At 48.5% G+C, this 18,771-nt stretch overlaps 7 protein-coding genes across 7 annotated transcripts; 4 read left to right on the top strand and 3 right to left on the bottom strand.

Moving 5' to 3' along the window:
• Positions 1-388: 388 nt before the first annotated feature.
• Positions 389-2,235, bottom strand: FOXG_16528 (uncharacterized protein). The gene is made up of 3 exons (XM_018396550.1): positions 1,989-2,235; positions 1,504-1,941; positions 389-1,458 (listed from the first exon to the last, which is right to left on the bottom strand). The coding sequence occupies exons 1-3, from the start codon at positions 2,165-2,167 to the stop codon at positions 567-569; spliced, it is 1,509 nt and encodes a 502-aa protein (XP_018257132.1). The 5' UTR covers positions 2,168-2,235; the 3' UTR covers positions 389-566.
• Positions 2,236-2,888: 653 nt separating this feature from the next.
• On the bottom strand, positions 2,889-4,105 carry FOXG_16529 (uncharacterized protein; the record flags this gene model as incomplete). The annotated part of the gene is made up of 2 exons (XM_018396551.1): positions 2,889-3,621; positions 3,678-4,105. The coding sequence occupies 2 exons, from the start codon at positions 4,103-4,105 to the stop codon at positions 2,889-2,891; spliced, it is 1,161 nt and encodes a 386-aa protein (XP_018257133.1).
• A 722-nt stretch (positions 4,106-4,827) lies between these two features.
• FOXG_22469 (uncharacterized protein) lies at positions 4,828-6,273 on the top strand (the record flags this gene model as incomplete). Its single annotated transcript, XM_018402873.1, has 1 exon — positions 4,828-6,273. One exon carries the CDS (start codon positions 4,828-4,830, stop codon positions 6,271-6,273), a length of 1,446 nt encoding a protein of 481 aa, XP_018257134.1.
• Positions 6,274-7,099: 826 nt separating this feature from the next.
• FOXG_16530 (serine/threonine protein kinase) lies at positions 7,100-11,331 on the bottom strand (the record flags this gene model as incomplete). Its single annotated transcript, XM_018396552.1, has 5 exons — positions 10,035-11,331; positions 9,807-9,987; positions 9,696-9,762; positions 7,319-9,644; positions 7,100-7,263 (listed from the first exon to the last, which is right to left on the bottom strand). The coding sequence occupies exons 1-5, from the start codon at positions 11,248-11,250 to the stop codon at positions 7,100-7,102; spliced, it is 3,954 nt and encodes a 1,317-aa protein (XP_018257135.1). The 5' UTR covers positions 11,251-11,331.
• Positions 11,332-11,628: 297 nt separating this feature from the next.
• Positions 11,629-13,350, top strand: FOXG_16531 (uncharacterized protein; the record flags this gene model as incomplete). The annotated part of the gene is made up of 1 exon (XM_018396553.1): positions 11,629-13,350. One exon carries the CDS (start codon positions 11,629-11,631, stop codon positions 13,348-13,350), a length of 1,722 nt encoding a protein of 573 aa, XP_018257136.1.
• Positions 13,351-14,196: 846 nt separating this feature from the next.
• FOXG_16532 (uncharacterized protein) lies at positions 14,197-16,281 on the top strand. Its single transcript, XM_018396554.1, has one exon. It carries the CDS (start codon positions 14,212-14,214, stop codon positions 16,048-16,050), a length of 1,839 nt encoding a protein of 612 aa, XP_018257137.1. The 5' UTR covers positions 14,197-14,211; the 3' UTR covers positions 16,051-16,281.
• Positions 16,282-17,066: 785 nt separating this feature from the next.
• FOXG_22470 (uncharacterized protein) lies at positions 17,067-18,317 on the top strand (the record flags this gene model as incomplete). The annotated part of the gene is made up of 1 exon (XM_018402874.1): positions 17,067-18,317. The coding sequence occupies one exon, from the start codon at positions 17,067-17,069 to the stop codon at positions 18,315-18,317; it is 1,251 nt and encodes a 416-aa protein (XP_018257138.1).
• Between the last annotated feature and the right edge of the window lie 454 nt (positions 18,318-18,771).

Consider the following 18,771-nt stretch of genomic DNA (forward strand, 5'->3'; position numbering starts at 1 on the left):
ACTTGCGACCTTTATTCTAATCGACAAAAAAGCTCAGGCAACCTTTGGCTAGAATTGGTGTAACTTTAGACTTCTTTATTATGTTAGCCTCAGTTCTGGCTAGATGTTTTCTTTCTCCCTCACGGCAGGCAACCGCGCCAAAGAATCAAGGCAATGACTACAATTTTCAGCCTCATAAGGCGTCCCGAATGATCCCAGGGACTTTTAGTGGATATTCATGGATCTTCGGTGGTTTGGCGTCGCGTGGGAAGTTCAGCTCGGAATTATCGGGCGGCCGAAATCGAGGTATTCCGAATATTGGTCTGCAGACCTTGATCGTCAGCTTACCACTGACGCGGTGACTCATGATGATGCACATGATTCAGAATTCGTATGAGAGAGTGAGTAACTGCGAATATTGTTGCTTGTTCTGTGCGTGATTAATTTTGGAGTTGATGGTACCTTTGTTACACAGCAAAACCTCATGTTGCAAAGAATCCACTCATAAGTTTTGACGGTGCACTGAATATCTCGAAACTTGATCGTCTCTAGTCTAAAGTCTATGTAAAAATGAAATCAAGGCAATTTCAACCAGAAGCAAGGGAAATTCTCGTCTTGCTCTCCCCCATCCTCAAACTCCACTCACTATCCCAGTCATCCCTCTTCCTAACCTCAACCTCAACACTCTTCTTCGGCGTATAAACAGTCGCCATATCCCCCGTATTCAGCGCCGGGTTCTTCACCCACTCCCCTTTCACAGGTGCAATATCACTCCTCACAGCAAGAAGAGCAATAACGATAAGAATCTCGGTGGTGGCAAATTGACGCGCTGGGCAAAGATGTGGCGGTGCGCCCCAAGCGACAAAACTGCTTGCTTTTCGGTCTGATGAGTCTTTGGTGAAGCGATACGGATCGAATTGGTCGGCGGTGGGGCCCCATGTTGAAGTGTTTGTGTGGACGGGTTGGCCGGGCATCATTACGTAGTGGCCTGCTTTGAGGAGGTATTTTCCATCGAGGAGGGTGTCTTCTGTTACTTTGCGGATGTTGGCGTGGACGTGTCGCAAGCGCTGAGTTTCTTGAAACACGGATAATGTCAAAGGGCACTTCGTCTTCAAAGCAGCGACATCTACTTTAAAGCCAGATTCCTTATCTCCACTGACAGCTTGCTCGATAACTTCCTTTCGCACTTCTTCAAGAAGATCAGGCCGAGAGAAGAGTTCGTAGATAGTCCAGTACATGATAGGAACAGTGTTTGCGAAAGCAGCAGTTCCGAAAGTAGCTTGTTGCTTGCAGATGTCATCTTCATCAATACCAGCTTCTTGCATTGATCGGAGACGTTCTTTGTAGATGAAGGATACATCGCTGGGGAGATTCTTGTTATACTTGCGGAAGGCGTCAAAGACAATTTGGCGGGCGGCGTAGCCTTTGCCAGTGATGTCGAGGTTAACCATATGAAGAGGGAGATATGATTGCCATTTCCTATCCAGTTAGGTTCATGTTTAGAGTTTGAAGGGGGTGACTTACCAAAAAGCTTGGTCAACCTTCGGATCAAGAAAAGGATGCTCTACACCAAAGATTCCACAAGCACTAGCCTGAACAACAGCATATTGCGCCCACTCCAGCAAATTAACCTTTGCAACACCATCCTTTTCCACAGGAAGAAGTTGTTCAATATCGATCAGCGCACGATCTCCCATACGAAGATTCTGCTCATCCAGAAACGGCCCCGTAGCAAGACCGTTCTTGTGAGCATGACTAAATGAATCAACCCATTCTGTACCAAAAACTTCAAAAGTCTCGGGTTTCGCATCGCCCATGAGTTTGGCGGCTGTTTGCATGAAAGGTCGGAAGGAGAGGGTTTTGGAAGTCTTTTGGATCAGGGGAATGAGACGGGATGTTTTGGCGATGTAGAGTTTTGTGTTGAAGATGGCGACTGTGTACATTTCCTCGTTTGTCTGCTTGCTTCTCTGGTGTTAGTATGCATTGAGATATTCGGGTATTTGGAGTACCTTGTGATTCCGTGGTAGCCAGAACTATACTTCATCATACCCCATAAATGTCCGAAGAGAGGGATTTTCGACTGAAGTCTCTTGGGCTCCCTTGGATCGTCAAATAGTGAGAGAATCCATTCTGCCGCATAGGCAAGCAGGACAAAGCCCGCAACCCCGTACACAATTTCTCGAAACATCGTCTCAGTGTCAGTTCTGATCTCTCAAAGATTAATCTGCGCTCCAGGTAATGCGAGAAACTAAATAGTAGATCGATTGCCTCGCTTATCCAAGATTTAGTCTGTCGGATCCTCAAGATCCGAATACGAGACACCCCTTTGGTGGATCGCTCATGGAGGAATACCCCTAGCGTGACGCTACGATAGCGCTGATGGGACTTGTGTTCAGGGATCAGCGTATTGGAAAACTGGATTACCGGGGATGATCAGGATTAATAGTGGTTTCTTGATTGGATGAGAGATAAAACGTCTTTTTACCCCGTAATTTGTCGTGTTCGGGGAAGAATCGAAGATGGGCGTTGATCTGAATTGCCTGATGGAGTTATCAACGTCACATTTGGTTACATCACTTATGAATCGTCCTGAATGAACTTCCTTCACCAATTGTAGTAATAGTATTATGAGACTTAGTGCTTATTTATTAATGTTCCTCAGCTTCATTCTCTATTCTCAACGACCGCCTTCTCAAATGCGCCGATCATGGCGCTATACAGCTTTTCGGTCTCCCTAATATCTATGCTTGTGCCCGTAAAGAATTCGTTCCAATGTGGAAGAAGAGCGCATCGCGAAGTGAGTGAGCCAGACTCTCGAGACCCTTGAACCTGGGCGAGACTCGGGAGGATATCCCCATAGTTGTGTTTGGGTATGTGCCTTTTTTTTTCTCAGATATCTTTCCAGTCCTCTACACTATCTCCCATTTTCTCACTCGGCATTCGTCAGAGGCTCTCCCATGTCCAGAAACAGCCATGAACAAAAACACGTAGAAGGAAGACTCGAGGTCGTGGCCGTATGTATGGAGGGCGCGATCTCCCGCCGCGCGACAAGTCAATGGCCATGAATGTCTTGGTTCAGACAAAGAGTAAGGTTTCTCGGGTTCGATTTCCATGTCTATGGCATTATCGAAATCAATGAGTATTCCTTTAGGTGAGTCTGGGTTATTATTTCCGGCGTTAGAGATGAGGATGTTGTTATCCGAGATATCCTGATCAAGAATCTTGGCATCCAGATACAGTGATCGGAGTGCCTTGATTGTGTCGCGCAAACATTCCAGAACCCCCAAGACTGTGCGATACTCCTTGACAGGGCGACCAAAGGGGGAGGCGACTATGCAGGACAAAGTGATGGCATCGGTGTCGAGACATTGGTAGTCGATAAGCTCGGTGATAAACCAGACGTTGCGCGCCTTGGTGAGGCGTAGAAGCTTTTCTTCATTGTGACTTTCCTCCATTCTTGATGAGAAACTTGACGACGAACTCATTGCCGTGACAATCCATGGCTCGATAGCATGTAGGGGCGCTGCTGGCAAGGTCGGGAGGAAGCCAAATCGTAGGTTTGTCGAGGGTGAGCGTGTAAGCTCGTTGATGCTCGCTCTCGTATGACTCCCTATTGTTCGCGCTGCCTTTGATGTAGATGTACTGCGATCCGTCGTCGTCGCCGTGAACGATGGGATTGAAGCCGAGCTGATCTCTACTCATTCATTCTGGTGTAGCTGGTGAAGATGTTGGTGTCAATGTATTGGGAAAAAGCCCAGATCAGTAGAGCCCCGATCGGCTGAAAAGCCAAAGCTCCATTTGGTTGCCGTACAGGAGAAAGCCATGGAGAAAAAAGTCGAATTGGCTGGTGTTGAAAGACCTTCTCGACGTTTTCGTAAAGTCGGATAACACCGGAGTCGTAGTCGCTATCGCTATCGGGTGAATCCTCAACTCCGATTACTTGGGTTACTGGCCAGGGATGTCCCTTATTCTGGCATGACGAGGAGATGAGGAAGCAATCAGTGAACCCGGAAACAGCGGGAGATGAGTGATAATAGTTTGGCTGTTGACCAGAGGACAAGTTGGCGAAGCAGTGATCAGAGAAAAATTTACCCTCGACGTGTATATCTGACTGAATCTGGTTCATCTCGGCGAGCGCGGGCGAAGATGATGACTGGGAGAAAGAAAATCAGATTGAAGAAGAGAAAGAATTCAATGTATAGGGGCCGTAGTTGCGGAGTGTCGTCGTCGACATGATCAAGAGCTTGACTATTGTGGCTCACAATGTCACTCAAGTAGGGTGTGTATAATGTCAGGGAGGCACAGGGCAAAGAAAGGGTATATTATAAACTTAAATCTGTTTGCAACCCAGAATTATGCATACTGGCATAAAGCAGAGCCTGAGGATCTAGGGTGGTGCCACAGTAACGTGGGGAGAGAATGGACGTTGGCGGCGCCTGAAACTGATTCAGAGCCTCCATTACGTCCTTCAATATTGAGTACAGCATTGCCTATATTTAGGTAGAATAACGGAATACTTGGCCATTCCATCATCAGGTTTGTGCTCTCCATACGGAAGTTTGTCAGTCTTTTACGTAGGTTACCTAAAAGTTGAGATGAAAATACGGCGGGTGAGTGGGGCCTCAGAAATCACCTCTTTGAACATAAAGCTTAGCCTGCATTGTGATAAAACTCTAAGAGCAACTGATCCTTCTCTATGGATGTCTATATTCCAAAGTTTCTCATTTTCAAATTTTGCCAGGGGCTACCGCCATTATACCATGTATATAATGCTCATACATCATCTCTTCCCTCAAATAAGTTATCGTCACTTTTCCTCACCACACACCCCTTAGAAGCAGCACCGCCATGCCTCGCTTAAAATTGGAATATAGCTACTCATCTTCGCCGATAAAGCGCCTTGCAGACCATTTTCATCTCAACCGGGGCACTTATCCCGTTCCTGTCTTTGAAGAAGGAGGGAGATTCGGCATAGACACACCTCTACCTGACGAGGCTCTTGTTTCAACACCTCTCGAGGACGAAAGTCAAGAAGCTAGACTACTACAACTTCCACCAGAGTTGTTGGTCCTTATTATGCTATTTCTACCACACAGCTCTCTCTATATTGTCCGCCAAACCTGCAGCGCCCTACGAAACCTGACCGACGATTTTAAGTTCCAAGCTTTCCGGTCTGATATTCTTCGAAGTGGGGAAGAGCACTCCTGTATCACTGAAGCCGGGTTCGGCGAACTTCGAATGGTTCAGCGGATACTGCTACGGAGATCCCTATGTACGCCTTGTGGCCGTCTCTTCGACTCGGGCGAACTGGAAAATAGGTTAAAGGAACTCTGGCGACCACACTGCTGCACTGGATGTAAGCGAGACCACCCAAAACTTCTATTTCCCCAGGGCCAACAAGGGGTCGATACGTGCGTTGGGCTACTCGGCAAGCTTGACGTTTGCAAACATCTCAAAGTTTCGGGTAAGATCAAGTCATACATCGGAGGTAAGACAACGATCAACTGCACAGATCCAGAACATGTCCTTATCGACAGAAAAGACTCTGAAAATCTACCAGCATTCCAAAGGTATCGCGCGGGTATTTCTGTGGACTCAACATACCAAAGGGCTACGACAGAAGTCTTCAGAACATTCCCCCTGGCAAAAATTAATCTTCAACACTACCCCGAGTTAGAAGCTCTGAAAAGACATCTGATGAAGCAGATAAGGCAGTTGGAGCCAGGTAGTCTCTGTCTCCATACTTCGAATCAACTTGATTCCATCGTGTCCTGCATTGTCTCGGATGACTGCATTCTTTTGAAGTACTCCGGCTATGACTTCCCTGCTTCCAAGCTGCCTTTGTTTCATGGACCTGATTTAGTATTCCATTCGAGACTTGAGTGTTCCGGACACGAATACTGTTGTCGCTACTGTGGCGCACAATACTTCTGGGTCCTTGACACGGATTACGTTGCGCTCCATGTGCGAATTAGAACACGCAACCTTCGTCCGGACAGCATGGATTGGCTTTCAAACCTCACATTTGAAAGCAAGGGCCATCCCATCTTGAATAACTATACTGAAGGCATACTGTGGTGCAGCGATCCTTCTTGTGGTACGAATTGTGGCCACCGTTGGTTGAAGATGGTGGAAATCTTCAAGAGAGCTACAATTGATTGTTATCGGATGATCTTGAACCTTTTTCATCGGGGACCTGATTTTATGGTCGCACTCCCTTTGAGCTTGGAATACCAGACGTTTGAGGAGACATCATTTTGGCTCCCTGGACTCATGCGCGGGGACCGTCGTTGATGATCCTAGTGGAAAGGGAGATTCAAGGAATAGGAATCTGGTAAAATAGGGACTAGGATAAATATCTGGACATTCCCTCGCTTCGTTTGGTAACCTTCATCATTATCTGTCTGAGCCGGACTTCCAGGAAGTGACTGGCATCAAGGACTAAATGTGTGAAGTGAAGGTTGGGCACCAGGCAAGCCACAGTGTTAACTCAGACAGTCTATCTTACTAACAAACTTATCTACCAAGTTCTCAGCTTCAAACTTACCTTTAGATTATTTTATATGCATAATATTGGACAGTCAAGATAAACATGACAGCTTATTGTTGCGCGCACCTTACCTCGGTAAGAGCCATTTTCATGTATCGAGAACTATCAGCATCCTTTAGACCTATAGGCTTTCATTCTTGTACTTCATTGCGTTTTATAATTCTAGACTTTATCAGTCTCCGTCAGAATCTCACGAAACTCAAAATCACGCGTTCTTCAATGCCTGCTAACCCCTTATTAAACTTTTTGGTTGTGCCTTGCATACCATCGCGACCCGTTATCGATAACCCGACCCAGCACATGACTCTGAACAGAGGATCATCAAGGCTTGGTGGAGCTCCTTAATATCTAAGCAAATTTTATGATCTGTTTAGGATAATGTACTAAATATTTGCGAAGATTTATGACGAGCTTAATATCCCCTAGACTAAGGTTTAACATTTTTATATAAATATGGTTAGCTTCAGTAAAGTCTCATCATAAGCTTATGCCGCTTGTTCGCCGTTGGGATCTGGCAGCGATTGCAACTCAATGGACCGAGGATCCACAACCGTTGAACAATTGACTAATCTAGTAGAACGACGCGACTCTCGTCATAACTCCAGCCTCCCTCTCCTCAACACTCAAGTTCTCCGGACTCGCAATAAAAAACGTCTGATCAACCTTCAACTTCGAAACCTCAACCCAGAATCTATCCCCTCCCAGTTCCTTCGGGAACTTGTCTCCAAAAAACACTGTCACAAGTCAGCAACGCCGTCAAGCTCACATAATGCTCTAAAAAAGACTTACAGAACGGAACGGTAAACACCTTGAACTTGTCAAGGTCAAAAACCTGGATCTTCTCCTGCTCGGTTCTCGTTACAGCAAGACCAATCTTATGCGGCTTAGCCCCAGCTTTCAACAGCCGTACTAAGATCTCCATGACGTTTCGCCAGTGATCTAAATCCGCTGACTTATGATACTCTGTAGGAAGATCCCAGAGTTTGATGCGACTTTGTTGACTCATTAATCCCCATGCTGCTGTGTCGACGATGCTGAAATTGTTGCAGTCGAGCAGTGTAAGGTCAAGAAACTCTTCTTCCTCTTGGAGTAAGTATCGAACAGCGCCGACGTTGGCTGTCAGAGCGGCTATGTGCAGTGCCGTGCGACCCTTGAACTCCCCCTCTGTGACTTGAGCGTTGAGATGTTCTGGTTCATACCATCTCTGCACGATCAGTCTCAGCGCGGTGTTGGCCATAGTGCTGCTGGTTTGATACTCGGGAAAATACGCAACTTGGTGAAGAGCTGTGAAGCTTGAGTCAGACATGTTGCATACATTCCAGAAGCAAGAATCCGGAAGACCCAGTTGTAAGACCTGCTCAAGTTGAAGAATCGCGTTGGAGTAAGATTTGCAGCGCCGGAGGAGTAGACCTAGAATAGTCTCGTCTGATGTACTGACTTGTTGAGTAAGATCACACAAACCAGTGTCGTAGAACCAGCGAGCTAGAATGAACTTTCCACTCATGAGGGCTTTGGTGTAGTGGAGGTAGAAATCTGTCTTGGGGTCTCTGTGTTTCCGGAATACATCCAGATACTCGACATTATTTGGCAAGCCCCTGAAAGAACCGTAGTAAAGATGCCATTGCTCTGGTGGTAGGCTGTCTGCTTGCGAATGTCGAAGCAGGACATCGAACGTTATCCAATCTTGTGTAGCGCCTGCGATGAGGACAAACTCCATCCATTTCCGTGGTGTTGGCTTGGGTATCTTTCCAGAGCCGAGGAGGTAGTCGAGGACGAACGGCTGTCCGCATTGAACTGCGAGACGATGGATGTCGCCTGTATCAGCGCCGTAGCCAACCAGTATGTCGAAAGTCTTGGTAAAAGCTTCTTGGTGATGTTTTCCATGTAAAAGAATTCTCCGTCCGATACCCTGGGCGGCATATGTTACGCACCAGGCGATGATCGGATTATCCTGCCCCGAGATATCATTTGATCCAAACTTTCGTCGGTACGTGTTGAGAAAGTCCTTTATCTCCTCTTTAGCTACGTTCCGCAATAGGATCTCAAGCATATAGTGTTGATGGTTCATCGCAGCGAACCAGATGGGTGAGACGTGAGCCATGCCTCCAAAAGTATCAGAGTATGAAATCTCCAAGCCGGGAAGATCAAATGGATCCGCGCCAGATGTGACTAAGGCCTGGACGGCGACTCTGTTATTTGCTGCAACGGCCCAAGTGAGTGGTGTTCCATCAACATCTCCGTATGTAGAATCCAGGCCTTGTCGATACCGATGTCCAGATTTAGAACGAGCTTCTAGGTCAGCACCAGCAACGACCAAACGCCGACACACCTCATGAACATCTTCGTCATCAAAGGAGCTGAGAAAATGAAGAGGAGTAGTCCCTTCATTACTAGCGACCGAAGGATCAGCACCGCAGTCCAAAAGATGGAACACAACGTCTCTGTGCCCTGCTCTTGACGCCCATAGAAGAGGTGACTCGTTCCATTCGTTTAGATGGTTGACATTCACAAAGCCATGATCCGCCAGTTGCTTCAAGAGATCAAGGCGGTTAGATATCGCGCATAGGAGTCCTGTTTGTTCTTGATTTACATCCATACCAATACGATGGCGAATTCGAGTTTCACGAAATAACTCGTCATCGGAGAGAGTCTCTTGATCCCAGTATTGCTGTGGAGTTTCGATTCCGAGACCAGAGTACCTTGTTCGCAGCAAATCTGTCGCTTGGACGTGTAAATCCAGATCCAAGAATTGGAGGCGGCGCTTCGCAGTCTCACTGCCGTGGCAAACACCATCTCGCAGCCAGGCCAGCTCTGTTTCCCTCGACCTCGGGAACTCTCTTTCCAGAGAGTGGTAAAGGTGGCTAACAATCCCGCGAGCGCCCGAGTGACCTCCTTCTGCTGCTTGAAGAAGCAGCGAAAGTGATTCATCAATTGTGCCTTGGCTTTTGGGGTGGAGCTGAACAGTTCGAAGGTAGAACATTGCGTACTGCCATGCTGCTTCTGTACGACGACCTGTTTCTTCCTTAGGGTCTTTCGCAACTCTCTTTACTTCTCGCATAACGTTACTGATGATCTCGGGTGGTAAGACTCTCAAAGTTCCCATGGAAGAGTCTGCCTACGCATAGTGTTAGATGTCACAGCACAATTCAAACATCACTTCGCGCACCTCTAGTACCGCTCGTCCCGGTCGAAGGGTTATCGCCTCGTCGGGCTTCGGATCTCTTAGCTTTCGCCTATTCAAGTTAGTAACGCCAGCCATAGCATGACGAGCTCCTACCATCGTTTCCAGGTTTCGCCAACATGACTAGCAGCAACATTCTCAGGCACTTGGTCCATTCCAGGGACATCTGAGACCGAACCGCCAAGTTTGATGTGGCTGAGAGACTGATTTAGCCACTCCATAGACTTGCCCAAACGTAGGACTCTCTTGACATCGTCTTCGGTCGGTTCGTCAAGGCCTGCCTGATCAGCCGCTATTCTTTACCAGGAAGTTAAAGAATCTTACCTGGCTGAAGCCATATGTCTTGTTCTTGCGGGTTCAGCTTAGTAGGCCCGTTCTTCTTGAAGTCTTCCGTGTAGAATCCACGAAACTCTTCCCATATGAGATACTGATGCATGACGATCCTCATATTCCCCAACAGCGATTTACTACTAGATCGCGATTTCGGCTGGACCAATGTCATCATGATAACGGAGGCCATGTCGTCAACGACTTTGTGGATCGAATACATGCTTCTCGAAGCCTCTGATTTCTCTTCGGGGCCCAGGATATTCTCCATTCGCATGAGACAATGGTATACCAGAGCTGGAATCTTCTTCTCGTCATTTCTTTTCATCTGTTCGAAGAACGCATCTCTCGTCAAGCCATCATCCTTTACTGCGTCCAGTGACAGGTGCATCATGTCACCACCGAGTAATCGCCAGAGAACAAGGCCGACAGAGTAAACATCCGCTTTTGTAAGTTGTTCACCGTCCAGATGATCGCGGCATTCGGGTGCTTGCCAGAATCCTGAGCCGAATGAGAGCTTCATCGGAGATTTGATGTCTGAGCGAAGAAGGGATGAACCAAAGTCAGCGATCTTGGCGACGTACGTCAGTTGGGGATCCTTGAAGATGAGAACGTTTGCTGGTTTGATGTCGCCATGTATGATTCCAACGTCGTGCAAAGCTCGAACGCCTGTGGCAATATCCACGGCGAGACCCAATACCTTGCGATATTCCACAGCTTTCGGATTGTCCAAGTATTTTTCCAGGTCAATTTCGGCAGCCTCGAGTACAAATGAAGGCATCAAAACTCCATCTTTGACAGTCTTCCAGCAGATACCCAAGAACTGTACAATGTTGGGATGGTTCTTGATAAATCTGTTTCGCAGGATTTGCAACTCCATGGCCATGGAAGACCACATCTTGCGACTCCGAGCACTGTTAAGATCACCATCTGGCCGCGGAATTTTGACTGCGATAAGCTCTGGTAGATTTCTTGCATCTGGCAATATGTCGTCGTTGCCATTGAGGAAGCGGGCCTCGAGGAGATCTTTCGACCTTGCGAGACATACTGAGAAATAGCCTCCTTTGTTGGACCGGACTTGAACGTCGATACTTGCATCGTCAATAAGAACGCTAAGTAAAGTCAGAGAAAGATCGAGACGCTGGTGCGTGACGAGAAAGGTAGACATGAATGATAGAAGATCATGATCGCGCTGTTTAGCTTCGCTCGCCATTGTGCAAACTTGAATAACGTCACCACGGTACGGCCCGTTCGAAGCCGTTGGACCAAAGTGGATATGGAATTGGGGACATCGATATTTTGAAGACCAGAGCTGAGACGCAGCTCAAGACGGCGGTTTCAGCCGCACTTCACTAACTCAGTTAGCTCGTTGCACTCTTCAATATTTGGTGAGCAATATTGATAGTGGCGGCGCTGCCCCTCACGAGGCACACTGAACAGTAGCCAATGATACCAATCGTCAGCTCAGCTGGTTTCAAACCCCCCGGCTTCCTCATCGACGTGGTGCCGGACATCCGTGTTGCGGGTAAACCAGCCTACTTTCATAAGTCTCCCTTTTCTCTTCTTGTCGACATTTGCTGGTATTATCGCCATGGCGGATCCAACTGGCACAGCTGGCACCGCCCTCGGCGCGACCAGCCTCTTTCTCCAAATATTCCAAGGCTGCGTCGACGGTTTTTCTGTCTGGCAAAAGGGGGAGACGCTAGCCTCCGATGCGCTTATCTTCAAAGCTCGTCTTGAGATGCAGGCTGCGCGATTCAAAGCTTGGGGTTTGGACTGGGGATTTGACAGGGGACCCGATGCAGCTTGTTGGAGAGATGATCGCTTCATCGAGAACGGCGACCTTGCTGTGAAATACGTCGTTATCATTTACGGCTTCTTAGACTCGTTGGGCGAACTATCACAGGAGTTCCCGGCGTTGGCGTCTGCGGAGAATGTACCTATTTCGGCGGCGACTTCGCTTGGGGCCATGCTCCGAATGGCATTCAAGGACTCTCAAGAGCGGGAAGAGTGGGCGAAGAAGCTTGAAGCGATGCGCGATGAGGCTAAAGTGTCGGAGAAGCTGCGGTGGGCTCTCAAAGAAGGGGAGATCACAAAGACACTCGAGCTTCTCGAGTCGATGATTGATGATCTCTGCAAGTTCTTTAAACCGCCTGAGAATGACCCTGTTGCTATGCAAGTTGCTAATTCTCTACTCTCATCGCTCAATATCTCTAAGCTCAACGCTGTCGCTGCGGGTGCTCCCGATGACTCGATGCTGCAGAGTCTAGCCCTTCTCAAGGTCATGGTCCTGCAGCTTCAACTCGGTGCTCGTAATGCAGAGAAGGTCGATGAGAAGGATCGGTCACTACGTGAGACGGGGCCGCTTGATGAGCGAACAAAACGGTCAACTGGTGTTTTCCGGAAGGGAGCCACTTCCACAGATGTCCTGGTAGAGTGGAAACTCATCGATGGCTCTCACATCCCTCCTGGACATACTGCAGCAACATATCGTGCGATGGCTGGAAATCGTATCAAGAATCTGGCGCGTCTCCTGAAATGGAGTTCTAGGCTTGAAGATCTCAGAACATTGGACTGCATCGGCGTCATCACACGAGACGGACTCTCCGACGACGAAGTCCGCTACGGAATCATTTTCTGCGTGCCGACCAAGAAGTACACAACACTAAAGGCTATTCTTGAGGGGTCTCAGGACAACGTCTATCTCGATGACTGGTTCAAAGTCGCGAAGAGCGTGACACGAGCGGTGTTGTGTTTGCACCTGGCAGGCTGGCTGCACAAAGGGCTACGCAGCGAGAACATTCTGTACTTCCAAGATGACGCGGGTGATATTTCCTTCGAAGAGCCGTATTTAGCCGGTTTCGAGTACAGTCGAGAGATTTCAGCACCAGGACAAACAGAGGGCGTGACAGATGACCTCGAAGCGAACCTATACCGACATGAAGAAGTCCAAGGCGTACCCGAGGAGCCTTCACAGGATGGTCAAGGTAAACCAACCAAAACTCCTTTTGCAATGAAGCACGATATCTATAGCATCGGTATTCTTCTGCTCGAGCTCGGCCTCCAAAAGCCAATTCTCCAGTTGTATGAAGAAGCTACCCAGGCCGAGAATTACGAGCATTCTGCCGCTGCGTTTCGGAAATGGGTATCGACCGAGGCACTGCCGAAACTTGGACGATCGAGAGGAAAGGAGTACATGAGGGCTGCAGAGTTATGTCTAAGATCAGAGTTTGAAGGGGCCTCGACGGACGAGCTTCAACAAGCGTTCTACAAGAGCGTCGTAAAGCCTATAAGTGGCTCTTGGGGGAGGTGAAGGGTGAAACAGGAAAAGTCTGCCGTCGCACTACCACTTGGCGGGTCTGTTCTACCACGACTAGAAGCGTCCGACTTTCTAAAGTCCGAGGCCAGATTCTTCGTCACAATAGCTCAATGAATACTGACCTAGCAATAGGACAACTACATGGTGCTTAATCCCGAACGAGCCACGTTTCGGTACACAGTGTGGATGCTCTTAAAGAGTTGACTTACCCAGGTTACCATGTTGTTGACGTGCACTACATTGTTTGCGGAGAGGCTAAAGATTTTTGCTGTGTATCAGTACGGCATGGTTGAGCTTTTGAAGGGGGTAACTAAAGGCCAGGCTAGAGTACACAATATCAAGAGCGGTAATGTTCCTGACTTGACGCAATGGATGACGTCGTCGGCATCATCAAGACTATTATTATCACTTCGTAACGCGTTCAGCGGCCTCTATTAGGTGCTAGAGTTATTTTATCATCTGGTATTAAGCAGCTTCTACACCATGGAATATAATATTCTCAACATCTACTGTAAGGTGTATTCTCTCTTACCTGGCAAGGGAATGCAATAAAACTTAGGATCTCTATCCTAAGCATCAAAAAGATTTGACTCAATTTATTATCACTTAGCATATGCTTAGTAAACATTAGATTAAGTCTTCTTAGCACCCCTAGCTTAGTCTCAGAGGTTTTGTTGCTCTGGTACTGTTGCTGCTCAGAAATGGAGGTGCAGCGCTCTATCGCGTCTTGCCAGATCAGGCCTAGCGTTCCTCGTCTAACCCGTTGCCCGTTACCTGATTCGGCTTAGCGCCGTACTACAAGGAGCAGAGACTTTTTGCCCGTTATCAAATTCTCTGGAAGGTCAATAAAGAAAAATGCAGCGCCTTCGCCTTCGCCTTCCCATCAACACCATCCTTCAGCACCCACGCCAACTTCTCCCCCTAACATCACTCATCACACAACAGCCCACTTTCTCTCCCTTCCTGATGGACGGTGGTTCAAGACGTCGCGGCGGTCGCGGCGGCAATCGTCGAGGCTTCAGCTCCCGTGGCGGCGGCGGCGGCGGCGGTCGCTCAAACCAGCCTCGCAACCAGCCTCGTAACCCAAAGCCCCAGAATGAGAATGATTCGCCTGATGTTGAAATGGCTTCACCTTCACCTTCGCCTGCGCCCGCGCCCGCGCCGCTCACTGAAGCTCCCACCTCGCGTCGCTTCGACAGCTTGTTGGAGAACAACAAGGTCAACCCTCTCATCGTGCGCACTATCACAAACGATATGAAGTTTGAGTTCATGACGCCCGTCCAAGCTGCGACCATGGATGAGCTTCTCCCCCCGAACCGCAGCGACTGTCTCGTGCAAGCGCGCACCGGTACCGGAAAGACCATGGCGTTTTTGATTCCTGCGCTGCAGACTATGATTAACCAGAACAGAGCTGCTGGCGATGGCATTTCACTGCTGGTAATCTCGCCGACTCGTGAGCTCGCGCTTCAGATCTCTGCTGAGGCGAAGAAGGTTCTGCAGGGCCTGCCCAAGTATCGCGTTCAGGTTGCTATTGGAGGAACGAACAAGGATCGTGAGGAGAGGGCCATTCTTGCTGGTTGTGAGATTCTCATCGCTACGCCTGGTCGTCTTCTGGATCATATGTCGAATGAGGATATCGTGTACAGCATGCGTAAACTCAACACTCTTGTTCTCGACGAGGCCGACCGTCTTCTCGACATGGGTTTCATGAAAGATCTCCGCGACATTGTCAGCCGTCTTCCCGACAAGACCAAGTCCGACCGACAAGGCATGCTCTTCTCCGCCACCATCGCCCCCCACGTTGAACAAGTCGCTGGTCTCGTCCTCTCGCCGGGCTACAAGTTCATCTCGACCATCCCCGCCGGTGAAGCCAACACCCACGAGCGCGTTCCCCAGTTCCTCGTCCAGGTTCCTACCTTTGCCGACGTTGCGCCCGCCATGGTTGGCTGTATTCGTGAGGAAGCTACACGCGGCCAGGCCTTCAAGGCGATTCTTTTCGCGCCTACCGCTGCCATCGCTGATTTCTACGGACGCCTTTTGGAGGATCTTCCCGGCCTTCCCCCGGTTTCGATCCTGCACAGTCGCATGAGTCAGAACAAGCGTACAAAAATCACCAACGACTACCGAACTGCTCGAAGCGCTATTCTCGTTGCTACCGATGTCGTCGCTCGTGGAATGGACTTCCCTGGTGTCACCACCGTCATTCAAGTCGGTATGCCCGCCGACAAGCAGAGCTACATCCACCGTCTTGGCCGAACAGCACGAGCCGACGCTGAAGGTCGCGGAATCCTCATCGTTTGCGACGCAGAGGGTTTCTTTCCCAAGTATTCCCTCAAAGAAATCAACCTTATCGCCCGCGAAGCCGATCTCTCACCCAGCCGAGACGTCATCGAAGTTGCCGAAAGGATGGAGGACGACGAAAAGTCCCGTGTTTATCAAGCTTGGCTTGGATACTACAACAGTCACATGAAGTCTCTCCGCTGGGACAAGGAGGAACTCGTCCGACAAGCCAACGTTTATGCACGTGAGGGTCTTGGATCGCCTGATGTCCCGACTATTCAGAAGAGCACGGCTAGCAAGATGGGTCTGAGAGGTGTGCGGGGGTTGAACACGGTTGCTGATCGACCTCGTCAGAAACATGGTGCTCCTGGCGGACATGGGGATAATGGACGCGGAAAGCGAGGACGCAACTGAGGTTATGACAAAATGGCTGGCCAGGTTGGAGTTGGGGATATTACGACATTACAGACACAAGTGTATTTGCTTAGATATGAGTGCGGCATAGACTTTTTAGACTGGACATCTGGGATGTCGTGATGATCAAGACTCTGTTCATGATACTGTGCTTTGCTAGGATGCGCTGTCAACTCACGAGGCATACAACCTCTCTCTTTCTGATCAGGTTCGTGAATTCGTATGTCATGATGAAAAGAAATCTTTCTGTTAGCGCGGGTTAATGCTATCCCTAAGCAAAGGTAGACTCATGAATTACATGGTTACGTCATCCTCGGGGTCTTAGGGCTAGGTTTCCCAATCCTTTGAGAAAGTTGCCGAAGATATTTAAAGTTAAGATGAGAATGGAGGGTAAACGTAGATAAGGTCTAGTTTTCGCGCCTGAGCCCATTGATGCTGGAAAGTTTCGAATATTTTACGGCTCCTTGTAACACTACATATTTACACCTCGCCAATCCCATGTAAAACCGAAAACACACGTCTTGGAGAGGCATGATGTCTAAGGTAAATTGAGAGCCAGATGTGTGAGTTGCAGTTGAGGCTTGTGGCTGAGAGCTTGCATCAGCACATAAAACTTAGGTAGTAAAGCCATGCATCTACGCTTTAGACTTTCTCTTTCACATCAGGCTACAAGGCACAGATTGTGGAACTATAAATCGTTCTCCCTGCGTTGCTCCCCCTTCTTCCAACTCTTGCCTTTTCCCCACCACCTCACAAACAAAGATACCGCTGTCATGCCTCACTTCAAATTAGAATCATATTATTCATCATCCTGGGTTCCACGCACGATCGACCGGATTCGATTCAGATGCAGCACATATCGGATCCCTCTTCTGGACACTAATAATGTAGAAACTGTCCAATTGGATTCATCCGTGCCAGAGGATGCAGACCTCCCACCGCCTCTCAACCTTGAACTTCAACAGAACTTAGGGTCTAGACTATTACAACTCCCGCCAGAGCTATTGATCCATATCATGATCTTTCTGTCACATAGTTCTCTCTACATGGTTCGCCAAACCTGCCAGACCTTTCATGAATTGACGAACGATATTGAGTTTGAGGATTTTCAGCAGGACATTCTGCACTTCAAAAAGGAGACTTGGCGCATTACTCCATATTTATGCGACCAGCTTCGGCTTATCAAGCGGATCTTCCTGCAGAGGTCACTATGTGAACCTTGCGGCAAGCTCTTTAACTCAGGTGAGCTGGAAAACAGACTACGGAGACTCTGGCAACCTATCCGTTGCGCTGGATGCAATAAAAATCACCCAGAACTTCTTTTCCCCCAAGGCAAGGAAAAATGCAATACTTGTGTGGGGTTGCTGGGCCACTTTGCCCTTTGCAAGCATATCAATGTCTCAGCTAAGCTGCAACCAAACAGCAAGCACGAAATCGGTATCGTGTGTACACATTCCGAGCACTACGCCGCGAGTAGCAAAGATACTGAGGAATCGTCAGCCGTCACGGGGTGTCACCCGGTCATTCGGACTTCACGCCTAGAAGGCATATACGCGATCGACTACTATAGATCTTTCCCAATGGTCAAGATCAATCAACGACAATTCCCGGGAATGCCAGCACTGCAGGCGTATCTGTTGAAGCGACTGAAGGGAAAGGGCATTGAAGGACTCTGCCAACATGCTTCCACACAAATCGATGCCATCGTCTCGTGTATGATATCAGATGAGTGCAATTGCTTTCCCGCCTCTGGGACACCCGTTCACAAACTCGAGGCTCCATATGGTCCAAAGGCACGGTGTCCAAACCACGGTTACAATTGCCGCCATTGCGGAGCACGTTACTTTTGGTTCTACGAAGGTGATTGCATTGCTCTTAGGCTTGTGATGCTCTCAAGGAACACCGGTCCAGATAGCTTTGGGTGGCTTTCCAATCTCACGTTTGATACAGTCGAGCACCCAATCTTCAACGACAACACCAAAAGTGTGCTCTGGTGCGATGATCCGTCATGCGGCACGGGCAGCGGAAATCGCTGGCTTTTGATGGTGGAAATACTAAAAAGGACTTCACTTCGACGTTACGGAGGGTATCACCAAGTTCCTCCGCGGGACAGATACTCTGCGCTGAGCTTGCCATTCACACTGGAATATCAAGTGTTCCAAGATGCTGCGGAGTGGCCGACTGAACCAAACATGCTATCCCTAGACCTTCTTTTTCCAATAGCCACTGCACTTGGTGTGCCCTCTGGTGTGAATAGAGGCGCATAGGAATTAGACCTAATGCCTTTCAGTGCTAATCAGATTCCCATCACACGAAATATCGTACAGTTGCGTGTTCCCATGTCAAAGTTGTTAACTAAATGTGATATTTGCAGTTGAAACCTTTGGCTGAGAGCTTATAATTTCCACACAGAACCCAATGTTTCTAGTGTTTTCTATGGCCTTCATTCAACTATCAGGTTACATCCTGCATTCGAGGTAAGATTCAGCCCTAAGCATGCGCTAAGTTCGACTTAGGCTTTCAGCCACAAGTCTCAACTGCAAATAACACATCTGGCTCACAACTTAGACATTATACCAAAATGCCTGACCAATTGCTACAGCGTAAAGCTGATATGAGGAAAACCTAAAGATGACTCTTTGGCCGGCCTTGAAGGCATATAAGATGCTCCAATCCCTCGGCCAAGATAGGTTAGCTCAACACCACAAAAATCCCAGATCT

Source organism: Fusarium oxysporum, chromosome 11, assembly GCF_000149955.1.
Source record: "Fusarium oxysporum f. sp. lycopersici 4287 chromosome 11, whole genome shotgun sequence".
In the NCBI taxonomy this organism is placed as follows: Eukaryota; Fungi; Ascomycota; class Sordariomycetes; order Hypocreales; family Nectriaceae; genus Fusarium; species Fusarium oxysporum.

What these genes read in the sequence shown, in the direction of transcription:
- FOXG_16528 (XM_018396550.1), bottom strand. Translation starts at nt 2,167, where the DNA reads ATGTTTCGAGAAATTGTGTACGGGGTTGCGGGCTTTGTCCTGCTTGCC. An exon ending in GGCTACCACGGAATCACAAG is followed by an intron (nt 1,942 to 1,988) that starts GTACTCCAAATA and finishes ACACCAGAGAAG; the next exon opens with CAAGCAGACAAACGAGGAAA. An exon ending in AAGGTTGACCAAGCTTTTTG is followed by an intron (nt 1,459 to 1,503) that starts GTAAGTCACCCC and finishes CTAACTGGATAG; the next exon opens with GAAATGGCAATCATATCTCC.
- FOXG_16532 (XM_018396554.1), top strand. Translation starts at nt 14,212, where the DNA reads ATGCAGCGCCTTCGCCTTCGCCTTCCCATCAACACCATCCTTCAGCAC.